Here is a 26,844-nt window from a genome sequence, read left to right as displayed (position 1 = left end):
GTATATCCTTCATACATGTGATCTTTGTACCTATGTGCTTACTCATGTAAGAAAACTTAAATGAGTAGGAGCTGCTGTATTTCCAGGATAAACAAGATATATTAATATGCTGAAAGACTACCTAACAATTAAGTAGACCCAGAATAGTACTAAGGTGATTCTTGCTTTAATTCTGAGAATCAGTCTAGTTTTTGATGGAGTATCAGCAAGGTCATTATTATATTCTGGAAAACAAAAATATCCTAGCAAGTCAAACTGTAAATGGAAGAAGTTGCCTGTAGTTCCTTTAAAACATTTAAGAAAGAGTACTGCCTCAAAGTTGTCAGTGAAATTGTGAAGACTTTAAACTAACTTCTTGAATTAATCTGTACTATGAAAGATAGTAAGAGAATTCCTATTACAAGGGTAGTACTGATGGTAAATCAGGGGGAATGGACATACTGTTGAAGAAGTAGTAAATCATCAGGACCAGGTAGCAGCCACATACTGAAAGTATGAAGGAAACATAATAAAAAGCAAACCATATTTTAATGGAAACCTAATTGCTTGTGCAAGATATGTGCCCTTGCATAGTGCTTTATTACTCACATGACTTTTTTTTAGGTCAGCTCACATTTTACTTGTTGTCTTAAAACGTCATTAAGCATTAGATAAACTTCTTATATATGTAATAGGAGCTGTCTGTACATACTTGAGACACATTCAATAACCCTTCATTTTATCTCTGCTGTTTTAAACAAAATAAAAAGCATAAAACCTAGTCTAGTTTTCATCCCAGCTATACCAGTTCTTAGAACTATTCCCACAAACACTCTTTATCTCTGCCCCTAAATTGCTATTCTCTTTAATCTGTGTTTTTAAGCAGTCTTTCTCTTTTTGGATTGACAAGAACTGATGAACATAAGCCACATTGTCAACCTAAAATCTTACATGTGTAAGATAACATTAAAAAAGTTATATTGCTTACTTTTTCCTTTTGTCAGGATTTTTATGGGACTGTAATATAACATCCTTCCCTTTCAAGGCAACTAAGAACGAAGACAGATTCTGGATCATAAAATATATCTGTATGGTATATATCCAAGGAATGGATATACCGTTCGGGATTTCAAAACCAAGGGACAACAAAACATGGTTTAACTATCATATATCTTTTCATACATACACTATGCTCACTAATTGGGATTTACTGTCTGAGTCAGAAGATGAAATAATGTGTATACTACTGTTACGAGATATCTGCAGGTTCCGGATGGTTTTCCTTAAAATAATTACCTTGAATAGTTTGTTCCTGAAGATCATGACAGACAACTTCTTTCTGCATTGTCATGCCTTTTATTCTGTTAAACCGATAAAATATTATCTTAATCAGTGTTAAAGATAACATGGCAAAGCAATTCTAGACTTTTTACAGATAAAGAACAGGAATTAACATAGGAATGTATGACCAAAGCTCTGATAAATTGATTGGTGTTTCAATATCTACCTTTTTTTTTTTTTTTCAGTCAGGGTGCTTACAGGAATTTGATTCAGGTTACAAAATGATCTTAGGAAAAGAAAATTTTCTTCCCTGAAATTTCTTAAGTAAGTTAGTTCTATTTTAAACCTGTAAGAAATATGCTGATTTTTAACACTTTTACTGCTTAGCACTAAATGGTTTTGATTTTTAAAAGTGAAATTTGGCAAGTGAGTCATACATATGTCCTGACTGCTTGTAATTTGAGTTTAAAAAAAGGATGTTATGCCTTGAGAGAAAGTAAAAAGTTTCTGAGAATGTTTTGAGGATTTTTTCAGAAAGATTTCTATTACCACCATTTTTTAGTAGGAAAAATAGTGATTGGTGTCCCTCTGCACACCATCTGATCATTCCAACAAGGTAATGAAGACCTCCTGACACCATATAAGTGTTTACTCTTCCAGCAATGTCAGTGCTGCCATTGTCTGTGTTGACTTAAGCTTATAGATAGATACAGATGTATATATAGAAACAGAGAATTCTTCCTAAATACTGTGCAACTGAAAGCGTACATACCTTGATTTCCTGGCAGATGTATCATTATGTGCCAGAACAGTGCATTTGTAAAGTCTGCGTGTGTTCAAAATATGAAATATATATTTAGATAGTTTTGCGTCCCCATTTTTATGGCAACCTGATTCCCATATTCATTTTACATTAAAGACTGTACACAGTTCCAAAGGAAGTCTTTTGAAAAGGAAATATTTTGCATCCATGGAGAGCACAGAACATTTTGTGCAACAGAGAATATTAAACGTGAGTCTGGCAACCACAAAAACAAGGGTCATTCTCATGACTAAGATATGGAGTGGTGCCTGCTGAGAGCTTGATTCTATCCCTTTCTCTGCAGGGGTCCTATGTAATCTTGAAAAAGTCAGTAGAACTAAATCTTTCCCACAAGTCACCCATGAGAAGGCTCACCTGAGTCTAGTCTAATTTGCAGTTAAGAACTCTAACAGAACTCTAGGAGATCTTCATTCTGAACAATAAATTGAGTACCAATTAATCTAAAAAATCTTGAAAAACAGAATGCTGAAATTAGTGGAAATTAAACCTATTTGTTGCATAGGTTGTTCATTAAAATTCAAATGGAATAGCTTCAAGGAGGCAATCCAGTCTTGATAAGATTCCTCTGATAATTAGTGAGAGTCCAGCAGAACCCTTCCTGCTTAGTAACAATAAATTTCTCTTTGGTAGGCCACCTCTTAGAATCACAGGAGCCCTGGCTGCAATGTTCATAGCTTCTCATTAGTATATGTTCTAAAGAGTTGTAGAAACACTGATTTTTTGGTGGAATTGGGGAGATGCACGTACACTTTTCCACTGAGCATTCAACTGTTTATGGCTTTGATTTAGAAGAGGAATGAAACTAACGGGGGACAAGTTTAGGGAGAAGTCAGATATCAAAATCCTTCATTAAATAAAATGACTATGACTATTTGTCATTGAATTCCAGCAGAAACTACTAATTTCACTTTCTCAGTATCTCTAAAATACTACTCATAATGTCTCTTCTCCTTATAGGAACTTTTATGGATATGAATTCATCAATATTTTTAAAACATTCAAATAGCATAGATATGGTGATGAGTACCACAGATAAGTCCTGTGAGAACATGAGTAATTGGCTGTCCAGAACAAAGCTGGAATAATACGGGCTAAGCAAAGAAGACAAAACATAAATATTGAATAGCTGCTTATGAAGGAAAATCCAACATCTTTCGTATTGACTAAGGCAAAGGTCCACTAGGGAAAAATACTGATAACTTAATTAAAAGACTAGATCATAATATGCCTATACAGATTGTCACATGAACACCTAAAATGAGATTTTGTGTTCCCAGGTGCGCTGTTGCAATGAGACAATAAAGCACTAGCTTCTCCAAGTGGTTTTAACTGAAACTGAAACTGAAACCATGAAAATAGATAGAATCTCAAATTTCTCTCTAGGTTTTCTGAGGCTAAGAACTACACATATTTTGCAACTGATTCATAGGAACAAGAAAAGTTATACCTCCAGTTAAAAAAAGGCAGCTCAATAACACATTTAAGGAATCTACTGGAAAAATACTAAGACAATGAAACATTATTTTCCATAAAAGTGTTTATTCAAGACAAGCATCTACACTCACAGCATACCTACTTAAAAGTATGCTGCTAAAATTTCATTAAGTCTATCTTTGTATAGACTAATCAGACTCTGTATAACCAGACCAGCTGGTCAAGAATCAACAAAAATCCAACCCCAAAACCTCAAAACCTGACTACCTAAGGAGATAAAAGCTCTCATTCAGCCCCTTAAATTTCCTAATGTATTTTTCCTACCAGCACCACTAAAAGGCATCCTTCTCTTTATCTTCCCGATGAGAAAGGGAAGCACCACGAATAAAGGTTCTTCAGTCACCAAAGGAATTTTTGCATGTCTTGTCCTTGTTGACTATGGTCAACTTTAGTCTGACTAGAATTCACAGTACCAGCCCAGTTACATTCATTTCCTGAACAATTCAGGAGAAGAATTTAGTTCCTCTCAAACAATATTCACAAACCCAACACAAAGGTAACCTAAACCAGCAAATAGTGTAAAGACTATGGACAGGAAGAATGCAAAATAAGTTATCTAAAGAAGAGCAGAAAAAAATTCATTGGCTCTGTAGTTTGACTATGTTGCTTTTAGATTAAAAGCAGAGTAGTCCTAAGCTCTAGTCTTTGCTCCCAGAATTAGTCATGGAATTTATACTGAGGAGTGAGTTCACACAAAGCAAAAAAGTTTGGAAGGAAATGGAGTCCAGAGTCTCTGGAAGGCCTTATTAGGCTAGAATTTTCAAGAAACTTCAGTTTTGTAGGGAATGTTCCAACAGACTAGTAATATAGCTTCAGCATATGCTATCTACCCCTTTTCTCAGACTTCATATCCATTTATAACATGTTATTAAATGCTTTTGATGGTAGACATAATTAACTGCTGCAAATTTCAGAGAACCTGAAGAAATGCCGCATTAGTATCCTCTTCCTTTGGTACTACATTGTTTGCCTCCACTTAAGATGACGATTACCATGGCTGAGACAAAAAGCTATCTATTTTTCTTCTTTGTGAGAAGATGGATTCTAAGAGATTTAACTTAAAACATATATGTTCAATATATAGACTCCTAAAGTTAGAAACGACACAATGGAATGTATAATTTTCATTCTCTATGGAATAAGCAGTCTTGCTGAAGTAAAAAATTTGAACACTCCTGAGACCCAGTTTTATAAACCACTCCCTTTCATGTTATATGACAATAATATCTAAACATTTCAAATCTGCCTAAGAAGTACATACTAAAAAAAAAAACCCAAAATGGTGTCACTGTTGCTATATAAGCACTGTTTAAATTGCCTCTATGCAGTGCTACAAATAATGATTAACTGAGTAAATGCAAAGCATTTTTAACACTGGTGTTTGTGATGCATCCCTTTTAGCCCCCAAAACATAAAAACAATCTCAGCCTGATGACTTGCTACATAGAATTTAAAAATAAAAAAAAGAAAATGGATAAAGCAATCATCAAAAAGTAAACCCCTGCAACTCCTCCTGGTTTTCCTGCTGTAGGGACTGTTTCATAGACATGGAGACTGAATAACATCTTGTCAAGACAGGACTGTGTGACATGAATATTTTAAGGAACACATAACTGTTATGTAAAATTATTCCCATGTTGCCTTCAAATGGCCACTTGTACCACTTGTCACTAAAAGGATGTGAAAAATAACACTGTGAACATACTTCATAGATGAATCTATCCTTATGTGCTATGATTTAGCTGTTGTAATTTCCCCATGGAAATAGGATAACTGCAAACAAAACAAAACGCATGTAAATGTTTTTGTTTCCTCCAAGCAGACAATTTCTTATTAATTGCCACTCAGGATGTTATTTTACATAATTTATTTTCTGAATAGTCCAGGAACAGAAGCAGAAATTAATAAAGAGGGGAACTTCTGTTTTCACGCTGAATGGTAATGCCAAGATAGATCCCAGACACAAAATAAAATAACAATAGAGTGGGGTTTGCATCTTTCCTCGAAGGCATCCAGGAGAGAGTGTGATATTGTGCTCATACTTCCTTTAAGCAAGCAGGTTAATTTGTATTTTACAGCCTCATTGCATGAATGGACACTTTTTCCAAATTCCATGAAAAGACAGATGATTTTTTTATGTTCTTTTTGTAGTTCATATGATTAGAAGGAGTCACAGAATCTTAATACCTGATATGTAGTGAAAAGAGATATTTTTATAGGGGGGAGGGAAAAAAAACCCAACACCAAAACCAAACAACTCATTCATGTATGTAGAAAGAATATTAATGAGGACAGAAACAGATACTGAGAATTCTGCTTAATAATCTCTGTTTCAATTATTTATATGCTGTTCTGTTGTGCTTCTTATGGTAGTAACTGAAAGTCTTATATTAATCAATCTTTTCCCAAGACCTCTGAGAGGAAGGTCCAAAGTAAAAAAATATATTATTTCAAATTAAAATATACTGGGGTGTTCATTTTTTTTTTTTTTTTTTACCAGAAATATCTTTAAAAAGTAGATGAACTTCATGCAGACAGCACAGGAGCCAGAGAGATATATAAGGTGGCTGGAGAAGAAGGCATTTTTATTTATTGCATAGCTTGAGAAGAAAAAGGCAATAGAAAAGGAGTCATGGGATGCAGAGCTGTCCAGAGAAGATCCCCAAACTAAGCTTTTGACAACACAAATCAACCAGCCTTGGTGACATTTTAGGAAAACATTATGCAATGGTAGGTTTTATACTGCTGGAGGAGTTTAGAGTTTTGCAAGTTACCCATGCATTTTACAATGAGACCTTCTCACTTACAAATATCCAACAGTTAGAAGCATTGGTACTTGATACATCTGCATAGTGGAAATATCCTATCATCCCTTCAGCATAATTCAGGTGCATTCAGAACTGTACAAATGTTGCTGATTTTTGAACACAAAATATCCAGATTAAATCCAAATGTATAATCTCACCTTACATACTCTTGATATCTGAGAAGATGTCTCAGCATGTCTCAACATGCTTTTTACTAAATGATTCAAAAAGGTCCATAAACAAGATACAGCTATATATTTCTCAAATAGAAATAGCAATACAGCTGGAAAAGCAAGCACTTTAAAGTTCATGCAGATTATTCCCCTTCTGCTCTCGTGTTTCATTCATTTAAGGCACAGTCACATATCAAAGTGGGCTTGGTCAACCTAATTTGATCTTTCATTGGGGAATCAGCTGCAAGGTGTGAACAAGATCTTACAGCTAAAGACAGGCTATGGTGCTGTGCAAAAGCAAAGTGTCTGGTATTTTACATTTAGAAGAGCCAGATATGAGACCCACTTCTCAGCTGGATCATGGGAATTATTAATGTTCTTCACCTGTTATGTGATCCGACACATCCCTCCATCACTACAGAATGCAATGTTCCAAACGCAGCACCCATCCCTCACATGAACTTACACAGGACTGCTGCATACTTCAAGAAAAAAAGATACTTCCCTGCTGTGGAAATGAAAGAGCTTCTTTCTTTCCATCTCACTATTGTGTTTCTTAACTGAAGAGAAGCAAATGTTAAACTGACCTTTTTAACTCAGATAATTTAAATGCACTGTTCCGCAGTCCCTTCACTAAAGTAAGTCAGAAAACTGCATTTGTTTATAGTGCTGTATGTTGAAAGAACAATAGAAATGCTTATAAAATACTCAGTGCTTGTCTTCTCTTTGTTGACATTTTAAAAACATCTCTTAAACATCTTTTAAAAACATCTCTCTAGCGAAAAACTACCCTGTGGGATGTGTTGCCCTCAATGTCAGAAAACCGTATATTGCTTTAAGACAACAAAACTACAACTCAAACAAAAACATCTTAAAGTTCTGCAAATTTTTGCTTTCTCCCACATGAAATTTGAAAAAAAAAAGTGTTAAACAGCCATCTGGCATAGTGTCCATAAGGATATGTAAATTTAATTGGAAAAAAAATGCCTGCTCTCATGCTACATATAGTTGCCAATATTCTGTGTTATTAACATACTAGAAGGATTTAAAAAAAAAAAAATGCTTGTCCATCTTTTTTCCAATATTTTTGTTGTTTTTTCTTACAGTGTTTTCTATATGCACATTGCACATGAATCTATCAGTACCAGTTTTTGCCACCTGTTATCTGGAAAATTGATTGATCTGTCTTGGCTTGCAAATTCATTGTTTATAGAAATTAAAGTCTATCAGTTTTTGTGAACCAGAAGGCACAGGTAACTCTTAAAAAGAAATCTTTATTATCCATGCTGTCATATATAACATTTCAAAACTTAAAAAGGGGTAGGTACATAGAAGAAATTCAAATCTCGGTAAATTTCAGCTGAAATCTCTCAAGATATAGGCTCAGATAGATCCTGTGTTTTAATTTACCATGTTTCTTTAGGAAAGAATCTGCAATCTGACTCAAGAGCATGAAGATATAAATTATATAAGTATAGCTGGCATATATGAGCAAACTTGCAGGGACAGCATCAGAATCAACCAGAATATATATCAGAACCTGAAATGAAAGCCACCTAGAGCTTCTACTTACATGTTTAATTTTCTTTTTTTTCTTTTTTCTTTTAAACATGGACTATTACAAAACCAAAATAGGGTGAATCAGAGTGCATGGAAATGTGCATCTAACTTGGAGTTTAAACAGTCTTCTATGAATGGGGAGGCATTCTGTAGAGGGTGAAAATAACTATTTTTATCCCATTTTCCTAAAGAGGTGAAGCTGGTACCATCATCCTGCATACAATCTGCCTGCCATTAACTGTAGTATCCATTAGCAAGTTTGACTAAAGGAAGGCTTTTCAGTTACATTCTTTGTAAAAGGAGTTAAAAACGAGGAGAAAGACCTATGAGTGCACATAAAATGACTGATCAAGTGAAAAGTTTCAGAATGAGGTCATGTGTTCTTAGAAATCAGAGAATCCAAAGAGGAAAAAGACTTCACAAATGTGGTAAAAGTTCAGCAGACCTGTGCACAGTCTTAAAGAACAAAATCAGCCAATGACAGAGCCAGAATTAGGCCTTATTAGGTTGAAAGCTTAGGAAGCTTCTTGGTTGCTTATGAATACAGATTTTGAAAGTCAATGTTGAGTTCTTACTGACTAGAGTGGTGAAGAATTAAGTCCATGATGCCCTCCGAAAAGATTTTGTCATTGATAAAAATAATTACCTATCTTTTTTAACAAATGTTTAAGGTATTTATATTTTAGCCCTATTTTACAGAAAATGAGCTGCAGTTTAGAAAATCCAGAATTAACAAAAATGGAGTGAAGCATTTTATGTTTGGGGTTTTTTTCCCCCTGATTTTAGACTTTGATCAGTGATGGAGTTATTCTGAAATTACTCTTGAAATTTTATTTGAATTACCTTTTTTCTTCCTTCTATACTCATTATACTCACCAGAAAAAATAATATGAGAGTCAGTATTTTCCTCATTCACCCTCATGCTGGCAAGGTAATCACATGTACAGTACAGGTTTTGTTGACTAAAACCATACCAGTTTTGAAAAGCCTGCAACCTGAGGTAGGATGAAAATCTTTGTTACAAGCTATCAAACAGACAATTGTCATTAAGAAATTTAGGCACCCAAGTTAGTCAGACATGCTGTTCCTCCTGAGGTCTTCAAAGACAGTTACTTATTTTCACTGATTCTACAAAAGAATTAAACATTTCCCGTTCTAGTGTGTTTTGGAGCTGGGCTTGGTGATAGTATGCATGTTGTTCATGCTTAGTGCAAGAGGAAAACAAGTCATGGAAAGAGGATATTAAATTCTGCTGGGAACAGATCTCACTATTCCCAAGGTAAGAGCTGCCCCTGGATGCAATTTATTCAAAGGTCTAGATTTAAGATGTTGGAGAAGGCAAACTGACTTTACTCTTTCTGATTTAAACAGCTAGATCTTCCCTATAAATGAGATCTGACCCAAATAATTCCACTTTTGTGACAAATAAATAATAGGAAATGTACAAACTAATCTCCATAGTGATATTTAACTGCTAAATAAGGTTATGCCTAACACATTCTTCTCTGTAGGCAATCAAGGTTTAGCATTTTATGATTTATGTTGTTTTCTTCTGCCTCATTTTGCCCCAATTAAAATGTAACAAGACTGTTAAACCTTATCAGTTGTTTCAAAGAATAGTTTCCCATGTCTTTTCCATTTTTGTTAAATATTCTTTCCCTCATTAATGATTCATGCTCATCCTATGTAATCTTTTTTGGCTGTGCAGAACACCTTGACTTTGTTCCTAGAGGGGAATATTCATAAGTACATCATTCAACTAAAACCAATACTAAAAGCTAACAATTTTTTGTTGGACTGCTTTTAGTGTAAAATTCCTGACTTATTTTTATGATCTTGTTTTCTGGCACAAAACTAAAATAATTGCATGTTACTTTTCATGGGTAGGCAAAAAGGGAGAAATTGATAATTTGCCTCATGCCTGAACACAATGATAACTGATAGTTACGGAATAGAAAAAAATTGATAATAAAAAGCTACCTTATTGGCTTATCTACAGTTTACCTGCTTATACTCACAATGGTATAGTACTGCACCCCAAATTGGATGTGTATAGTATGTTCTGTGCTTACTTTTCCTTGAAAGTATCTGACAAGATTTCAGAAATCTGCAGATTGCGGTATCTAACAATGAATGAGGTTAAATATGGTGACTTTACTACTTCTCCACTATACACAATTCATATCTAATTAAGAAAAAATGCAAGATCAGGTAAAGCTCTGAACACAGGTATACAAACTTACTTTGTTTTGGGATTTGAGAACAAATATTTTACTTCACAGTCTACATATCTTTCAGGAAAACTGCTGACAGCTTACTGTTAGTATGCAAAGGTTTCGGTTAATCAATCCTAACTTAGGACATTTAGAAATAAAATTATTACTTCAAAGTTTGTGTTCTAGAGACTTAATAGTCACTTGAAAGATGTAATCATAGGATAATTTTTGTTCACTCTAAAATAGGCAACTAAGGTTAGGTAAATCACACTTTCGAAATGCTCATATATTAAGACCATCTGAGGTGACCAATTCAGATTTAAACACACAACCTTTGGACACCTAATGTTAAACTAGATTATTCACTTCCTTAGACTACTAGTGCTACAACCATGTAGCAGTACAAGGACAGAAGAAAAAATGCCAGAAGATGAATGTAGTATAACATTCAATAATTCAGTGATAAGTAACCTTAGTATACACTAATTTATGCTATTTAACTTTAGCAAAATGTACAGCAAGCTCTGTGTTTATGAGTTGTTCAGTATACTTGTAATTACTGTGATCTCCTGTTACAACGGACACAAAAGAATTGAGCTATTTATAGGTAGTGTGATTCCAGTAGCTAGGGATTTATGCTTTTCATCATTCAGTAGAAAAAAAACTATAGATAGCAGAATGTTATTCACTTCAGATGTCCACAGAGTATTTCTTGTTAAATTGAAAAATGCTGCAAACATGATTGTGTTCCATTGCTCCTGAAATGATAAATATTCTTTTCTCTCATAGACAAATTAAATCATAAAACTATGAATAATAGCCAACGGGAATATAGATAATTGGTATTCTATGTCTCCTTTCTATTTTCAATTTTGAGGTATTTCATTAGTTGCAAATGAAATGAAGATAAATTTTATAATTATACAATTCTTGATTTCATATTTCTGTTTTTTCTAGAATATTTAGTACTACAGTCAAGCTACATAATACTCTCAAATTTCCTTCATGTGAGTTATTCGCTTCAGTGTCTTGAGACTTATATCTTAGAAGAAACCAAACTGAACTGTGAAAATCCTTATTTCCACCGGGAATTTTATTTTTAGATTTTTAGCTCTCCTTCCATCTGCCTTTGAGCAATTTTCTTTGCTTCAAGCATGAACAAGCAATATTAATCCAATTTCTAGTTTCTGTAAGGCACATTACATTAGATCAAATGCACCTCAACTCACATCTTTAGGAACTATGCATTTATTTAACTGTTTCATTGTCTCACTCCCATCAAATCTGTGCAACACCCAGAGCAATATTCTGTGCAAAATATGGATTTTTCTGAGCTGGATGTGGAAGTGAAAAGGAAAAGCAAACAAGTAGGCACCATATTGCTTTTTGCCAAAGGAAAGATTCTACTCTAATTCCCTAACTAGCAATCATTCAAAACTATTGCATTTTAAAACTAAAATTCAGTCAACATTCAATTTACTCACCAGGTAAGGTACAACAGCAGTACGGTTAGTACCTGTTCTTAAAAAACACTTCAAAGAAAATGAAGCAAAAAAGGCAAACAATCAGTTTCTGCTTTCCCCCTTGCTAGCTTTCAGATAGTTACAGCAGAAAGAAATGGGAGTGTTGGCCTTTTCCTCCTCCCCGTTCATAGGGCAAGGTATTATCTTCTGCACTCAGGAGGAGAACCAAGGCTGACCAAGGCATTTCTCACTTTAGCCTGCTTCTCTTAACTGAGATTCACATTCCCTTTCTGTTATCTCATTGTTCCTTAGAGAGTTTGCATCAGTTTTTTACTTACAGGTAGTAAATACTATGAAGAAATCGCTTGAGATACCACTTAATCTACCTGAAAATAACCCTCTAACATACTTGCATTTTCATAGCTGTTACTAATTAGTGTTTATAATTAGTCTTTATAATTAGCCTTTATAATTAGACTTTCCTCAACATCATTACATTTACACAATATCCAGCAGAATAAGATGGTATGCTGAGGTATTATTTCCAGCTAAATATTGTTGGTCTCGTATTACTATTGATCTTACTACTATTCTTATTAAAGACGGTCATTACTTTTACATGTTAGATGTGTGTTGTAGATATTTGAAAACGTTCCTGTAATGGCTGCCAGGGAGGCCCAAGCCAAACTAAGCTAAACTAAGCTAAACTAAGCTAAGCTAAACTAAACTAAGCTAAGCTAAACTAAGCTAAGCTAAGATATAACTGGTATACAAATGATGCATTTACATGACTGACCAAGAAACCCCTAAAATGGAGGAAGGCTCAGAGCGCATGGGCAAGGACGATGTGCCCACGAAGCTCAGCGAATAATGTAGGGTGTGACTGACCACAGCTGTTGCAAAGAAAGCTGACTTTACCTCAACACAAAGGGGTCCAGAGGGTGGCCTTTGTTTGAGATAAACAGCTATGTGGTTGAGTGGATCAACTGGCTACATCACAGCTGAGTGGATCAACTGGTCGTGTAAATGTTTCTCCCTGAGTTTATCAAAAGAGTGTAAATATCCACCTGAGTTAGACAGAGCAGCATAGAGGGGGGCGAATACATGCCTCAGCCCGACACAGAGTATAAAAACCAAACAACTAACAAAATGGTTTCGAAGAGAGCAGCTGAGCTTGCTGAGGCCTGAGCTGGCTTCAACATATGTATTCCTTCTCAGCAACTGGGGATGCTGTTGTGTTGTGATGGGGAATATACTATAGAGACCAGTAATGGGGATCACACTGGGATTGTGACTGAACTGCAGATTGCAATTGCTCTATTTTTCAAAGTGCAACTTACACTTGTGTTGTGATTTCAGTACGCTTTGTATCACTCTGCTAAATAAAAAATTCAAATATATTCAAACAGGTAAATTTGATACTAAATATTACACCCTCCATATGTAGAATATCTAATAGATATTCTCTGTCCTAGTCAGAGTATTAGACTCTAGCATTTTGCTCAGGGTAAATCCCTGGAAAACTGTATTTTTTTAATCTTTCTCCTCTGTTTTTTAACCTCTGCAGCTTGGAAATAGAGGCCTTCTGAACTTATTTGAAGCTTGACCACTCAAGTCCTATTTCACATACCTCTTGATAAATAGTTTGATACTTAGGGATTATTTTGCAGCCACATTGCTCATGAGGAATGTATGAATTTCCTTAGTTCTTTAATATGCTTCTGATGTTTGGGTTTGGGTTTTTTTGTTGTTTGGATTTTGTTTTCTTTTTTCAAATTAATATGGGACACAAACACTTTAAAATATGTGATGGTTCACTAAGACACACTCAGTAAATAAGAACAAAGATAATTTTCTTCTCCTTTTTCTGATTCATATTTATTCTTTTAATTAAATAATGTGTTTATTAGATTATTTCCTATTTGCTATTTTAAAATATATATTTATATATAAAACATGAGTTATATAGTATATATTTTGTATATTAAATGTGTATATATATAAAATAAATTTATATGCATATACAGTTTTAAAGTTAATTCAAACCAGGAGGGACTAATTTGTAGGTCACTGCAACAGAACAGTGGTTGTTGGTACTGTTGCTTGACACATTTGCTACATTTTTGCTATTAAACTGAAGAGCCTTTCTTATGATTTCCTTCTTTAATTCACAAATGTGTTATCAGGTTTCACACATCCTTGGAAAAAAAAAAAAAAAACAACAAAATCTAATTGGGGAAACCCCAAAATCCAATATTGGGTTGTGTTATCTGGATATAGCCTTCAGTATGGGAAGGTTTTGCCTTTCCCTTCTCTCCTACATGTCCTGGAAACCTAACACACAGAAGACCACCCTTATAAAATGGGTTGTTGAGGGGGGCGTTTTGTTTTATTTTTTCCTTACTATTTCCTCTAAGGAAACCTCAATTACAATTTCATGTCTTTCTGTCCCCATCCCATGAGTCTTCCTGCAGAAAATTCCAATAGTGCATGATAAATGGGGATACTTATCCATAGATCAAAGAGCTTTTCTGGTGATATTCCTTCACTGAGACATCAAGTCTTTTTATTGGTGAATTAACAAAAATGTAATATGATATTTAACCCTTAGAAGAGGTCACTTGTTTTGCATATACAAAATGGAGATTCTCATGTATCAGAAATAGTGTGGCCAGCAGGACTAGGAAAGAAATTGGAACAGGCTGCCCAGGGAACTAGTTGAGTCACTATCCTGGTTTTTGCTGGGATAGAGTTAATTTTCTTCCTAGTAGCTGGTACCGTGCTGTGTTTTGGATTTAGCATGAGAAAAATGTTGATAACACACCGATGTTTTAGTTGTTGCTAAGTAGTGCTTACACTAGTCAAGGACTTTTCAGCTTCCCATGCTTGACTGACTGAGAAGGCTGGAGGTGCACAAGAAGCTGGGAGGGGGCACAGCCAGGACAGCTGACCCAAACTGGCCAAAGGGATATTCCATACCATATGACGTCATGCTCAGTATATAAACTGGGGGGAGTTGGCCAGGGGGCGGTGACCGCTGCTCGGGGACTGGCTGGGCATCGGTCAGGGGGTGGTGAGCAATTGCATTGCGCATCACCCACTTTGCATATTCTATTACTACTACTGCTGCTACTACTACTATTATTATTATTATTATTGTTATTATTATTTTCCCTTCTTTTTCTGTCCTATTAAAATGTCTTTATCTTTTTTTTTTTTTTTTTCTGATTCTCTCCCCCATCCCACTGGTGTTTAGCTGCCTGCTGGGTTAAACAACAGTCCTTTTGGCGCCCAACGTGGGGTATGAAAGGTTGAGATAATGACAGATCTGACCAGAGCGTGTTAAGGCAAATTTGTTTTAAGCATTCATCATATTGGTTTAATAGTCGCTGGTCACAATGTTGATTAATTTACTCTCAAAGTTGTCGTGCTTGCTCTCAAAGTCGTGTTATGTAACACCTTACTTGCTGTATATGTTCCCTGTTGTGCTGTCTGTCACCTCTGGGAGCTGGATCAAGGATATAATTTTGCTGCACTGTGTAACATGACTGGTTTATGATATAATAAAATTATTGGTCATGAGACTAATCTGATATTTATATTCACCATTGCCGTCATTGCCATACCTTAGGAGCCACCTTTTGGAAACTATTAATAATTACACCTTTTACCTTTTCTCCTAAGGGAACCAATCTATGGGGGAGAGAGGGGAGGACACTTTCCCCCGCTCCTTCACCTTCCCTTTCTCCTTCAGGCTAGTTACAACAGCTCTTGAGAATTTTGAATATCCTTGGGATGTTCAAATCTGTATGCTCTTATTGCTATGTCTCCTGAATGTGGTTCAGGTCTTTTTTAAGGTTAAACAATTATTTAAGAATACCATCCAGAGATCTACCTCCATGACAGGCATTGTGGCTACTCAAATCCCTGTGACAGGCACTGCAGCTGAACCAGAGAACCAACCCGTGCTGGTATCAGTTGCCCTTATACACAAGAACAAATGTTGGAAGCAAAAGTCAGCTCGTTTAGTAAGGAAAGAAAATCTTCCTCTACTAAGGGAAGAGGTGGACGAGGCAGACTACTCCAAAGCAGGGCCATCACGAGAACAGGATGAGGAAAAGGCAGAACTCATAAACAAGGCGGTAACCACCCAATCCCTGTCCCTCAGCTGTGAGACATGCAAAAAGATTTCAGCCGTCATCCAGGCGAGCACACTGTCACCTGGCTGCTCCGCTGCTGGGATAATGGGGTCAGTAGCCTGGAATTAGAGGGTAAAGAAGCCAAGCAGCTGGGATCCCTTTCCAGGGAAGGGGGCATTGACAAAGCAATTGGAAAAGGGGCACAAGCCCTCAGCCTCTGGAAGTGACTCCCGCCAGGCGTGAAGGAAAGGTATCCCTTCAAGGAAGATGTTATATGTCACCCAGGCAAGTGGACCACCATGGAGAGAGGTATTCAGTACCTGAGGGAATTAGCTGTGCTGGAGGTGATTTATGGTGACCTGAACAATGAACAGCTATCCAAAGATCCAGATGAAGTCAGGTGCACACGACCGAAGTGGCAGAAGTTTGTAGGGAGCGCACCGTCGTCATATGCTAATTCATTGGCAGTGATGACCTGGAAAGACGGAGAGGAACAAACAGTGGATGAATTGGCTGGCCAACTCCAGTAATACAAAGAAAGTCTCTCTTCCTTCCTACGGGCCTGCATCTCAGCTGTGGAGAAACTGCCGGACATGTTAGCCGAGAAACTGTCCCAGGAGTTCCAGTGATTCAAAGATTCCTACTCCCCACCTCTACGGACCAGTATCTCAGCCATTAAGAGTAAGCATTCCTCTGCTCAAGAGAGAGGATATAGTGGATACACACCACAGGCCATCTTGTGGTTCTACCTACGTGACCATGGGGAGGACATGAGGAAGTGGGATGAAAATCTACCTCTGCCCTAGGGGCATGGGTATGTGAGCTGAAAGGAAAAACAATCACAAAAGGGGGTTCTTCCAGGAAAACTGCTGCTCCAGTTTCCAGCGGGCAGTTCCCCAGACAGAGTAGAAGGGCTGACTTTACTTCCAATCTTAATAAAGGGACTTTTGATTCGCATTTACAGGAAGTGAGTAACGGATACTATGACCAGGACTAGAGGGGCCCTGCCTCCAGCCAGGTGGAGGAAAGGCACAACCAGGTTTACTGGATTGTGTAGATTTGGTGGCCTGGCACATCAGACCCACAGGAGTATAAGGCTCTAGTAGACACCAGTGCACAGTGTACCCTCATGCCATCAACGTATAAAGGGGCAGAACCCATGTGTACTTCTGGAGTGACGGGGGGATCCCAACAGCTAACTGTATTGGAGGCTGAAGTGAGCCTAACTGGGAATGAGGGGCAGAAGGACCCCATTGTGACTGGCCCAGATGCTCCGTGCATCCTTGGCATAGACTACCTCAGGAGAGGGTATTTCAAGGACCCAAAAGGGTACCGGTGGGCTTTTGGTATAGCTGCCTTGGAGACGGAGGAAATTAAACAGCTGTCCACCTTGCCTGGTCTCTCAGAGGACCCCTCTGTTGTGGGGTTGCTGAAGGTCAAAGAACAACAAGTGCCGATCAATACCACAACAGTGCACCGGTAGCAATAATCACACCAACCGAGACCCTCTGATTCCCATCCATAAGCTGATTCATCGACTGGAGAGCCAAGGATTGATCAGCAAGACTCGCTCACCCTTTAACAGTCCCATATGGCCAGTGCGGAAGTCTAATGGAGAGTGGAGACTAACAGTAGACTATCGTGGCCTAAATGAAGTCATGCCACCGCTGAGTGCTGCTGTGCCAGACATGCTAGAACTTCAGTACAAACTGGAGTCAAAGGCAGCCAAGTGGTATGCCACAACTGATATTGCTAATGAGTTTTTCTTAATCCCTTTGGCAGCAGAGTGCAGGCCACAGTTTGCTTTCACTTGGAGGGGCGCCCAGTACACCTGGAACCGACTGCCCCGGGGTGGAAACACAGCCCTACCATTTGCCATGGACTGATCCAGACTGCACTGGAACAGGGTGAGGCTCCTGAACACCTGCAATACATTGATGACATCATTGTGTGGGGCAACACAGCAGCAGAAGTTTTTGAGAAAGGGAAGGAAATAGTCCAAATCCTGCTGAAGGCCGGTTTTGCCATAAAACAAAGTAAGGTCAAGGGACCTGCACAGGAGATCCAGTTTTTAGGAATAAAATGGCAAGATGGATGTCGTCAGATCCCAGTGGATGTGATCAACAAAATAACAGCCATGTCTCCACCAACTAGCAAAAAGGAAACACAAGCTTTCTTAGGCGTCGTGGGTTTTTGGAGAATGCATATTCTAACTTACAGTCTGATCGTAAACCCTCTCTATCAAGTGACCTGGAAGAAGAAAAATTTCAAATGGGGCCCTGAGCAACGACAAGCCTTTGAACAAATTAAAGAGGAGATAGTTCATGCAGTAGCCCTGGGGCTAGTCCAGGCAGGGCAAGATGTAAAACGTGCTCTACACCGCAGCCAGGGAGAATGGCCCTACCTGGAGCCTCTGGCAGAAAGCACCAGGGGAGACTCGAGGTCAACCCCTAGGGTTTTGGAGTCCAGGATACAGGGGATCCGACGCCTGCTATACTCCAACTGAAAAAGAGATATTGGCAGCATATGAAGGGGTTCGAGCTGCTTCAGAAGCGATTGGCACTGAAGCACAGCTCCTCCTGGCACCCCGACTGCCGGTGCTGGGCTGGATGTTCAGAGGGAGGGTCCCCTGTACGCATCATGCAACTGAAGCTACGTGGAGTAAGTGGGTCGCACTGATCACACAATGGGCTCAAATAGGAAACCCCAGTTGCCCAGGAATCTTGGAAGTGATCATGGATTGGCCAGAGGGCAAAGATTTCAGAATATCACCAGAGGAGGAGGTGACACATGCTGAGGAGACCCCACTGTATAATAAACTACCTGAAAATGAGAAGCAATATGCCCTGTTCACTGATGGGTCCTGTCGTCTTGTGGGAAAGCATCGGAGGTGGAGGGCTGCTGTGTGGAGTCCTATATGACAAGTGGCAGAAACTGCTGAAGGAGAAGGTGAATGGAGTCAGTTTGCAGAGGTGAAAGCCATCCAGCTGGCTTTAGGTATAGGTGAACGAGAAAAGTGGCCAGCACTTTATCTCTATATTGACTCATGGATGGTGGCAAATGCCCTGTGGGGGTGGTTGCAGCACTGGAAGCAGAGCAACTGGCAGCGCAGAGGCAAACCCATCTGGGCTGCCGCATTGTGGCAAGATATTGCTGCCCGGGTAGAAAACCTGATTGTAAAAGTACATCACGTAGATGCTCACGTACCCAAGAGTCAGGCCACTGAAGAACATCCAAACAACCAGCAGGTGGGTGATCAGGCTGCTAAGATTGAAGTGGCTCAGGTGGATCTGGACTGGCAACATAAGGGTGAACTATTTATAGCTCGATGGGCCCATGACACCTCAGGCCATCAAGGAAGAGATGCAACATACAGATGGGCTCGTGATCGAGGGGTGGACTTGACCATGGACACCATTGCACAGGTTATCCATGAATGTGAAACATGCGCTGCAATCAAACAAGCCAAGCGGTTAAAGCCTTTTTGGTATGGAGGACGATGGTTGAAATATGAATATGGGGAGGCCTGGCAGATCGATTATATCACACTCCCACAAACCCACCAAGGCAAGCGCCACGTGCTTACAATGGTGGAGGCAACCACCGGATGGCTGGAAACATATCCCGTGCCCCATGCCACCGCCCGGAACACTATCCTGGGCCTTGAAAAGCAAGTCCTATGGCGACATGGCACCCCAGAAAGAATGGAGTCGGACAATGGGACTCATTTCCGAAACAACCTCACAGACACCTGGGCCAAAGAGCACGGCATTGAGTGGGTGTATCACATCCCCTATCATGCACCAGCCTCTGGGAAAATTGAACGATACAATGGACTGTTAAAGACTATGCTGAGAGCAATGGGTGGTGGGACGTTCAAACATTGGGACACACATTTAGCAAAGGCCACCTGGTTAGTCAACACTCGGGGATCTGCCAATCGAGCTGGCCCTGCCCAGTCAAAATTTTACGTGCTGTAGATGGGAATAAAGTCCCTGTAGTGCACGTAAAAAATATGCTGGGGAAGACAGTCTGGGTTATTCCTGTCTTGGGCAAAGGCAAACCCATCCATGGGATTGCTTTTGCTCAAGGGTGTCCTTGGTGGGTGATGAGGGAGGATGGGGAAGACCAATGTGTACCACAAGGCTATCTGATTTTGGGTGAGAATAGCCAATGAATTAAATTGTATGATGTTAATTACTATATAATACTGTATATCATCACTTCTGTGGTGGCTATATGCCATATCAATCGTATTACAGTAAGAATCACCTAGATTAATGAAGAATGAACTTTGATGAAACTGAGCAAAGTGCAGCGATGATAGAACCGGACAAATGCAGCGGTGATGGGACTAAAACTGACTTCAACATGCAACAATCCAACACCACACACCATCTCTCCTGCCCTGAAAGACTGTTATGACAGATGGAGCCCAAAATCATTGACTAAATGAACTCAACGGACATTTTAGAGGGATGGCCCATGGAGTAAGGGAATGATATCTGTGTGTATATATCAAAAGACAGGAAAAGTGATGGTGATTAATTGGGATGAATTGGAACGTGTGGGACTTGGGCATGAGGTAGATGGTATAGAATAAGGGGTGGATACTGTCCTGGTTTTGGCTAGAATAGAGTTAATTTTCTTCCTAGTAGCTGGTACCGTGCTGTGTTTTGGATTTAGCATGAGAAAAATGTTGATAACACACCGATGTTTTAGTTGTTGCTAAGTAGTGCTTACACTAGTCAAGGACTTTTCAGCTTCTCATGCCCTGCCAGCAAGAAGCTGGGAGGGGGCACAGCCAGGACAGCTGACCCAAACTGGCCAAAGGGATATTCCATACCATATGACGTCATGCTCAGTATATAAACTGGGGGGAGTTGGCCAGGGGGCGGTGACCGCTGCTCGGGGACTGGCTGGGCATCGGTCAGGGGGTGGTGAGCAATTGCATTGTGCATCACTTACTTTGTATTTTTTTTTGTCAATATTATTATTATTATTATTATTATTATTATTATTATTATTATTATTGTCCCTTCCTTTTCTGTCCTATTAAACTGTCTTTATCTCAACCCACAATTTTTTTTTTTTTCCCGATTCTCTCCCGAATCCCACTGCAGGGGGTGGGGAGTGAACGAACGGCTGTGTGGTGTTTAGCTGCCTGCTGGGTTAAACCACAACAGTCACCATCCCTGAAGGTATCTAAAAGACCTGTAGATGTAGTGCTTAGGGACATAGTTTAGTGGTGGACTTGGTAGTGTTAGGTTTACAGTTGGACTTAATGATCTTAAGGGTCTTTTCCAACCTAAATGATTCTATGATTCTATGATAGCCAAGGTTTTTAATGGAGCACTGACATAATTTTTTTTGGCACTCATACAAATAACAGCAGTGAATGACAAAGGAGATCTAGTGGAATGCTCTAAATATTTTCCCTAATCTCATAGTGCATTTCTTAGAATCTGTGCTGATGCCAAAATCTCTGCACTTTAAATACTAGGGAAAAAAGCAGAAAATGCTCAACTTGAGTATGTTGGAAGCCTTTAAAAATTGCAGTAAAGGAACACACAGAAAACAAATGTATTCAAGAGGTCTATTTTGTCTCTTTTACAGGGACCTAAGCATATTTCTAACATCAAACCACAAAATTCTTATCAACAAAGCTAGGGGGGTTTTAGTGACATTTTTAGTAAACTGATGGTGTAATCATTAGAAAATGCATCTTCATCACACATTTTACAAATACTATTTTCTGCGTTCTAACTAGTGCAACGTTGTTTCAAAATATAAAAATGTATAAGAAAATAGTTTAAGACAAACTGCGTGTTTCTGGAAATTGAATTCTATACTCTGCAACTCACAATGTGTATATCAACTGCAAACAAGCAAAAGGAAGACACACTTTACTAATATATTGGTTCATGAAGTGAAAGAAGGCAAAAACCATATCTGCCTGGTTTCTCTCCACACCTCCCATGAACTAAGAAGTGACAAAATTGTAACTTAACATAATACATGATTGGAGGAAAATCTATTTATGGAAAGTTGATTGTCTGACTGCAGATACATATGTAGACAAAAAAAAAAAAAAACAGAACAACTGGTTTTGTAACTTGAAGTACTCAAGGCACTGATTTCTAAACCTTGAAAGAAGAAACTGTTATTTCTCTTTTCTTTTATAGAAATGATTGAAATTTCAAGGTCCTCTTAATTTGCCTTTTTATTTTCTATTTTGTCTAAAAGGAATAATTGTTTTTTAGACTAGTTCAGGAGTCGTATATGCCAACCTCTCAGACACAAATATCAAAGGACATTTGTTAGAAATGCTCTAGAGGCAGGATGAACTGGAAGAAGAGGCAAATGTTTTCATCTGACCTTTTCTGTTGCTGCCATCCCTGGAAATCTGATGACCTTGCCACTCAGAGCTGGTGGCAAGCTCAGTAGCTAGAAATTGTACATGGTAGAGTGAGACTTTACTGGAAGGCAGAAAAAATCTGGATGAACTTCTGGAAGGAATGGTATTGCTTGTTATCACTACAACTCTAGTATTTGTATAGCTTCAGAAATGTGTTACCTTCTTCCTTACTGAAATGAAGGTGTGTCTGCTCTTCAGATCTCTTGCATATAACAAACTCACAAGCAAGTGCATCCCTCGAATCCTGCGAATGGCTCTAATGAAGTCAGTAGCATCACTTACAAAGGCAGCTTCTGGTCTGTAATAGGCTATAGTCTCAGTTTTGCCCTCTGGATCCAGTGTCAGTGTAATTTCTTTTTATGAACTTGGTCAGCCTCCACTACTAGAATACCATGTTATAAGGAATTAACCCTCCCAACATTCATGTATAGAAAGTGAGTATTACTTACCCATACTCCACTTCAGTGTTTTGACTAACTCTCTCCCCTGACTGTAAAAGGAAAGGCCTTTTATGTTTACATTATCAAATAGTGTTGCTCAATAAAAGTAGATTTTGGTTGGGCACCCAACATCTACATTGTCTGCCTTCTGGAGGGGAGGGGAAGAGTTCCTTAGGACTAGCTCTAGTCAGGCCCTATTCACTAAGTCCTGTTACTGGTTGGAAAGCTCTAATTTGCACACCTGTAGCACATCTTCCACTTCAGTTTCATCTGAGAGACATTTTGTCAGCTTCATTCCGAGGCTTTTCCATAACGTGAACAAAAGCATAGTGGGAGGGCAGAAATAGGAGGTTCACTTAAAAAATGCACTGCTGATCTGAGCTAACACACTAATGTGGATACAATTGATGACAACAAAACCGTGGTTTGGGTAAATGGGTCAGTTGGAACCCATTAGACATAATAGGTGTAATGTCATTTTAAGCAACTTTGATAATGTGCAGAAGAGACCAAGAGGGAATTAACGTGTCTACTTTTCACCTGATTTTCATAGCTTCCATTTGAAAAGTAGACTAAATACTGACTGAATGTTCTTCTAATCAAAATTAGAGGAATACATGATATAGCACTAACAGTACTTATACCAAAATTATGTTGTTTCTTCCAAATCATTCTAAGTTTATTGTTATTAATTCAGTGTTTAATTCTATGCGTACAAATGGTTAGATTAGTTATAAAGAGGAAGGAAGGAGAAAATAATTTAAACCGCTGAAAATGGAATTGGTTTCTGTGTTCATGGCATTATGATATCTTGGCAAGCCACAGATTCCAATTTTCTGGTAGCTGTGAATCAAGATTTTCTAAAAAACTTTGAATGGCTATCTCAGGGACTGAACAAAGACTCACCAGTAGGTAATTTACTGGGGTTCTGAAGAATAGCTAGGGATTAAGTTCTAAGTTTTTTTGATATCTAATTATATTACCCATTAACAGAGCATTTCAGCTACCTAAATTTCCCTCAGTGTGCTTGGTTTCATACCTATTCAAGTCAATGACAGAGCTCCCACTGGAGATTCAGTCAGAATCAGCTTCCTACAGAATAGAAACACATTTTTGAGAAGTTCTACCTCTATGACTAATTCTGATATTTGATGCCTTTCTGCAGTTTTTTGATAAAAATGAGATGTTCAGAGCAATTTGAAAATCAGGAAATATTAAATATTAGATTATATAAGATCTGTCTGATTTATACTTCTTACTGCTAAAGAAGAGGTGAGCGGCGGCAGCGCTCTGCGGGCGGGGGAGGGTGGATGGATCGGACCGACCGCAGGCTGGGGCACCGCCGGGCTGGGCTACCGCCGGGCGGCGGCGAGGCCCGCGGGGCGCCGCTGCCTCAGGGGCGGCTCGTCAGCCTCGCGCTGCCGACCCCAAGGCCGCCGCGAGCGGGCAGGCCTGGCGCTGCCGGCCCGGCTCCCCGCTGAGCTTCCCCCCCCCCGCCTCCCCGCCCCCAGGAGCCTGGCGGAGCTGAGCCTGGACGAGTTCCTCGCCACCGGCTCCGAGTTGGAGCCTGACAGCGGCTCGGAGGAGGAGGAGGCCTCCAGGCCCGCCAAGGGGGCTGCGGCGCAGCGGCGGCAGAGCGGGAAGGCACAGCAGGATGGGAAGGCGAGGCAGCAGCTCCAGGCCCGACCGGCGGGGAAGAAGAAGGGAAAGGCATCTGAACGTAAAGATCAGCTCTCCTGGCTGAAGGACAAAGATCCTGAATTTTGTAAGGTTTTGGAGGAAAACGATCGCACATTGCTGAATTTTGATGCTTTGGACAGTTCTGACGAGGAGGATGGGTTGCACATACCACCTGATACAGTGGAGGAAGCAAGTGATGAAGATGGACGTGAAACAGTCAAACGGAAGAGAGTTCGTCTCATCCCCGTGAGCTTGAAAATGGTTGAAGAATGGAAAAAAGCTGCAGAGAGAAGGCTAACACCAAAACTTTTCCATGAAATCACTCAAGCCTTTAAAGCATCTGTAGCAACCACCAGAGGAGATAATGGTGGGGCTGATCCCAGCAAGTTTCAAGTTACTGATGCTGCAGTGTTCAATGCCCTTGTGTCCTTCTGTGTCCGGGACCTCTTCCACTGCCTGCAGAAGCTGCTTCTTCTGAAACCCGCAAAGACCAGACAAAAAATGGTCCTCCCTTCCACCAGCCCACTTTGGAGCAAGCTGCGACTGGACATAAAAGTGTACCTCAGCTGTACTATACAACTCCTGTCTTGTTTAACAGAAGCCTCAGTCGGTGCAGCAGTCCTTCAGCATGTCAGTTCCATAGTGCCTTACTATTTGTCCTTTCCAAAGCAGTGCCGTGCACTTCTCAAGCAAGCAATTAATTTGTGGAGCACAGGTGAGGAAACAATGAGAGTACTGGCCTTCCTTGTGCTGAACAAAATCTGCCACTACAAGAAAGAGGTGTACCTAAGTCCCTTGCTCAAGCAAATGTACATCGCATTTGTGAAGAATTCCAGATTCACCTCTCCCAATGTCCTGCCCATGATCAACTTCATGCAGCGCACACTGACAGAGATGTATGCCCTGGACACACATACCTCTTACCAGCATGCCTTCATCTATATCCATCAGCTTGCCATTCACTTGTGCAGTGCAATGACGATAAAGAAGAAGGAGAACTTCCAGTCTGTTTATAACTGGCAGTATATCCACTGCCTGTATTTCTGGTGTCGGGTTCTTAGCACAATCTATCCCAGTGAGGTCATGGAACCGTTGATCTATCCTTTGACGCAGGTCATCATTGGCTGTATAAAGCTTGTACCAACGGCTCATTTCTACCCTCTGCGCATGCACTGCATCCGTGCACTTACACTGTTGTCTGAGAAGACCAGGACCTCCATCCCAGTGTTGCCATTTATCCTGGAGGTTTTCCAACAAGTGGATTTCCACAAGAAGCCAGGACACATAAGTGCTAAGCCTATAAACTTCGCAGTGATCTTGAAGCTTTCCAATGCCAACCTGCAGGAGAAAGCCTTCCGAGATGGACTCATTGAACAGCTCTATGACTTGATACTTGAGTATCTCCATTGCCAGGCCTACAGCACTGGATTCCCAGAGTTGGTTCTCCCCACTGTCATTCAGCTAAAACCTTTCCTGAAGGAATGCAAGATTGCCAACTACTGCAAGCCTATCCAGCAGCTCCTGGAAAAACTGCAGGAAAATTCTGCCTACATTGCCAGCAGGCTTCAGAAAGCTACCTTCGGTGTGGCCAGCAGGGAGTCTGTGGAACAATGGGAGAAGCAGGTCAAAGAGGAGGGGACACCTCTGACCAAGTATTATACTCACTGGAAGAAGCTAAGAGAGAAGGAGATACAACTGGAAATCAGCGGCAAAGAAAGACTTGAAGACTTTAACTTCCCAGAAATTAAGCATAAGAAGCAAGATGAAAGCAAGGAGGAAGATAAGGAATTCAAGGACCTCTAAATTTTTTTAAAATTAAAAAAAAAAAAAAGAAAAACCTTAGAGGTCTCTTCCAACCTTAATGGTTCTATGATTCTATGATTCTATGATTACTATTGCAATGTTTCAGACATGTTACACTGGGGGCGGGGATAAGGAAAAAAAACAAAAAAAAACCTCACATAGAAAATAATTATTACATCTTAGTGTCACAGAAATGGTGGATGAGGCTAGAAGACCCAGTGCTGTAGAGTCCATACATAGTACATAGTATCTAATTTTCTGTGGAAGGGAAAATCTCTAAAAAAAAAAAAATAAAAAAAAAAATTGACGGTTGGACTTGATGATCTTAGAGGTCTCTTCCAACCTTAATGATTCTATGATTCTATGAAAGGGAAAATAAAACACTGTGACAAAGAAAATTTCTTATATTCTGAAACCAACAACAGTCAACAAGTTGGACAATCCCATATATCTAAATATCACTACAAGAAGGACGTTGAGGTGCTGGAGCGTGTCCAGAGAAGGGCAACGAGGCTGGTGAGGGGCCTGGAGAACAAGTCTTATGAGGAGCGGCTGAGGGAACTGGGAC

General features: G+C 39.4%; 1 protein-coding gene across 1 annotated transcript in view; it reads left to right on the top strand.

Annotated features, from left to right (window-relative positions):
• LOC143160171 (nucleolar complex protein 2 homolog) overlaps nucleotides 1–26,276 on the top strand; it is a 124,888-nt gene extending 98,612 nt beyond the window's left edge. The window contains exon 7 of the mRNA XM_076337750.1: nucleotides 24,061–26,276. Within this exon, the coding sequence (XP_076193865.1) occupies nucleotides 24,061–26,276 (2,216 nt within the window). The remainder of the gene's footprint in view (nucleotides 1–24,060) is intronic.
• The last annotated feature ends 568 nt before the right edge of the window (nucleotides 26,277–26,844 follow it).

The sequence above is a fragment of the Aptenodytes patagonicus genome, chromosome 1 (genome assembly GCF_965638725.1).
Source record: "Aptenodytes patagonicus chromosome 1, bAptPat1.pri.cur, whole genome shotgun sequence".
Classification (NCBI taxonomy): Eukaryota; Metazoa; Chordata; class Aves; order Sphenisciformes; family Spheniscidae; genus Aptenodytes; species Aptenodytes patagonicus.
Note: the sequence above shows the minus strand (reverse complement) of the source record. Positions and strands in the feature narration are given on the sequence as shown.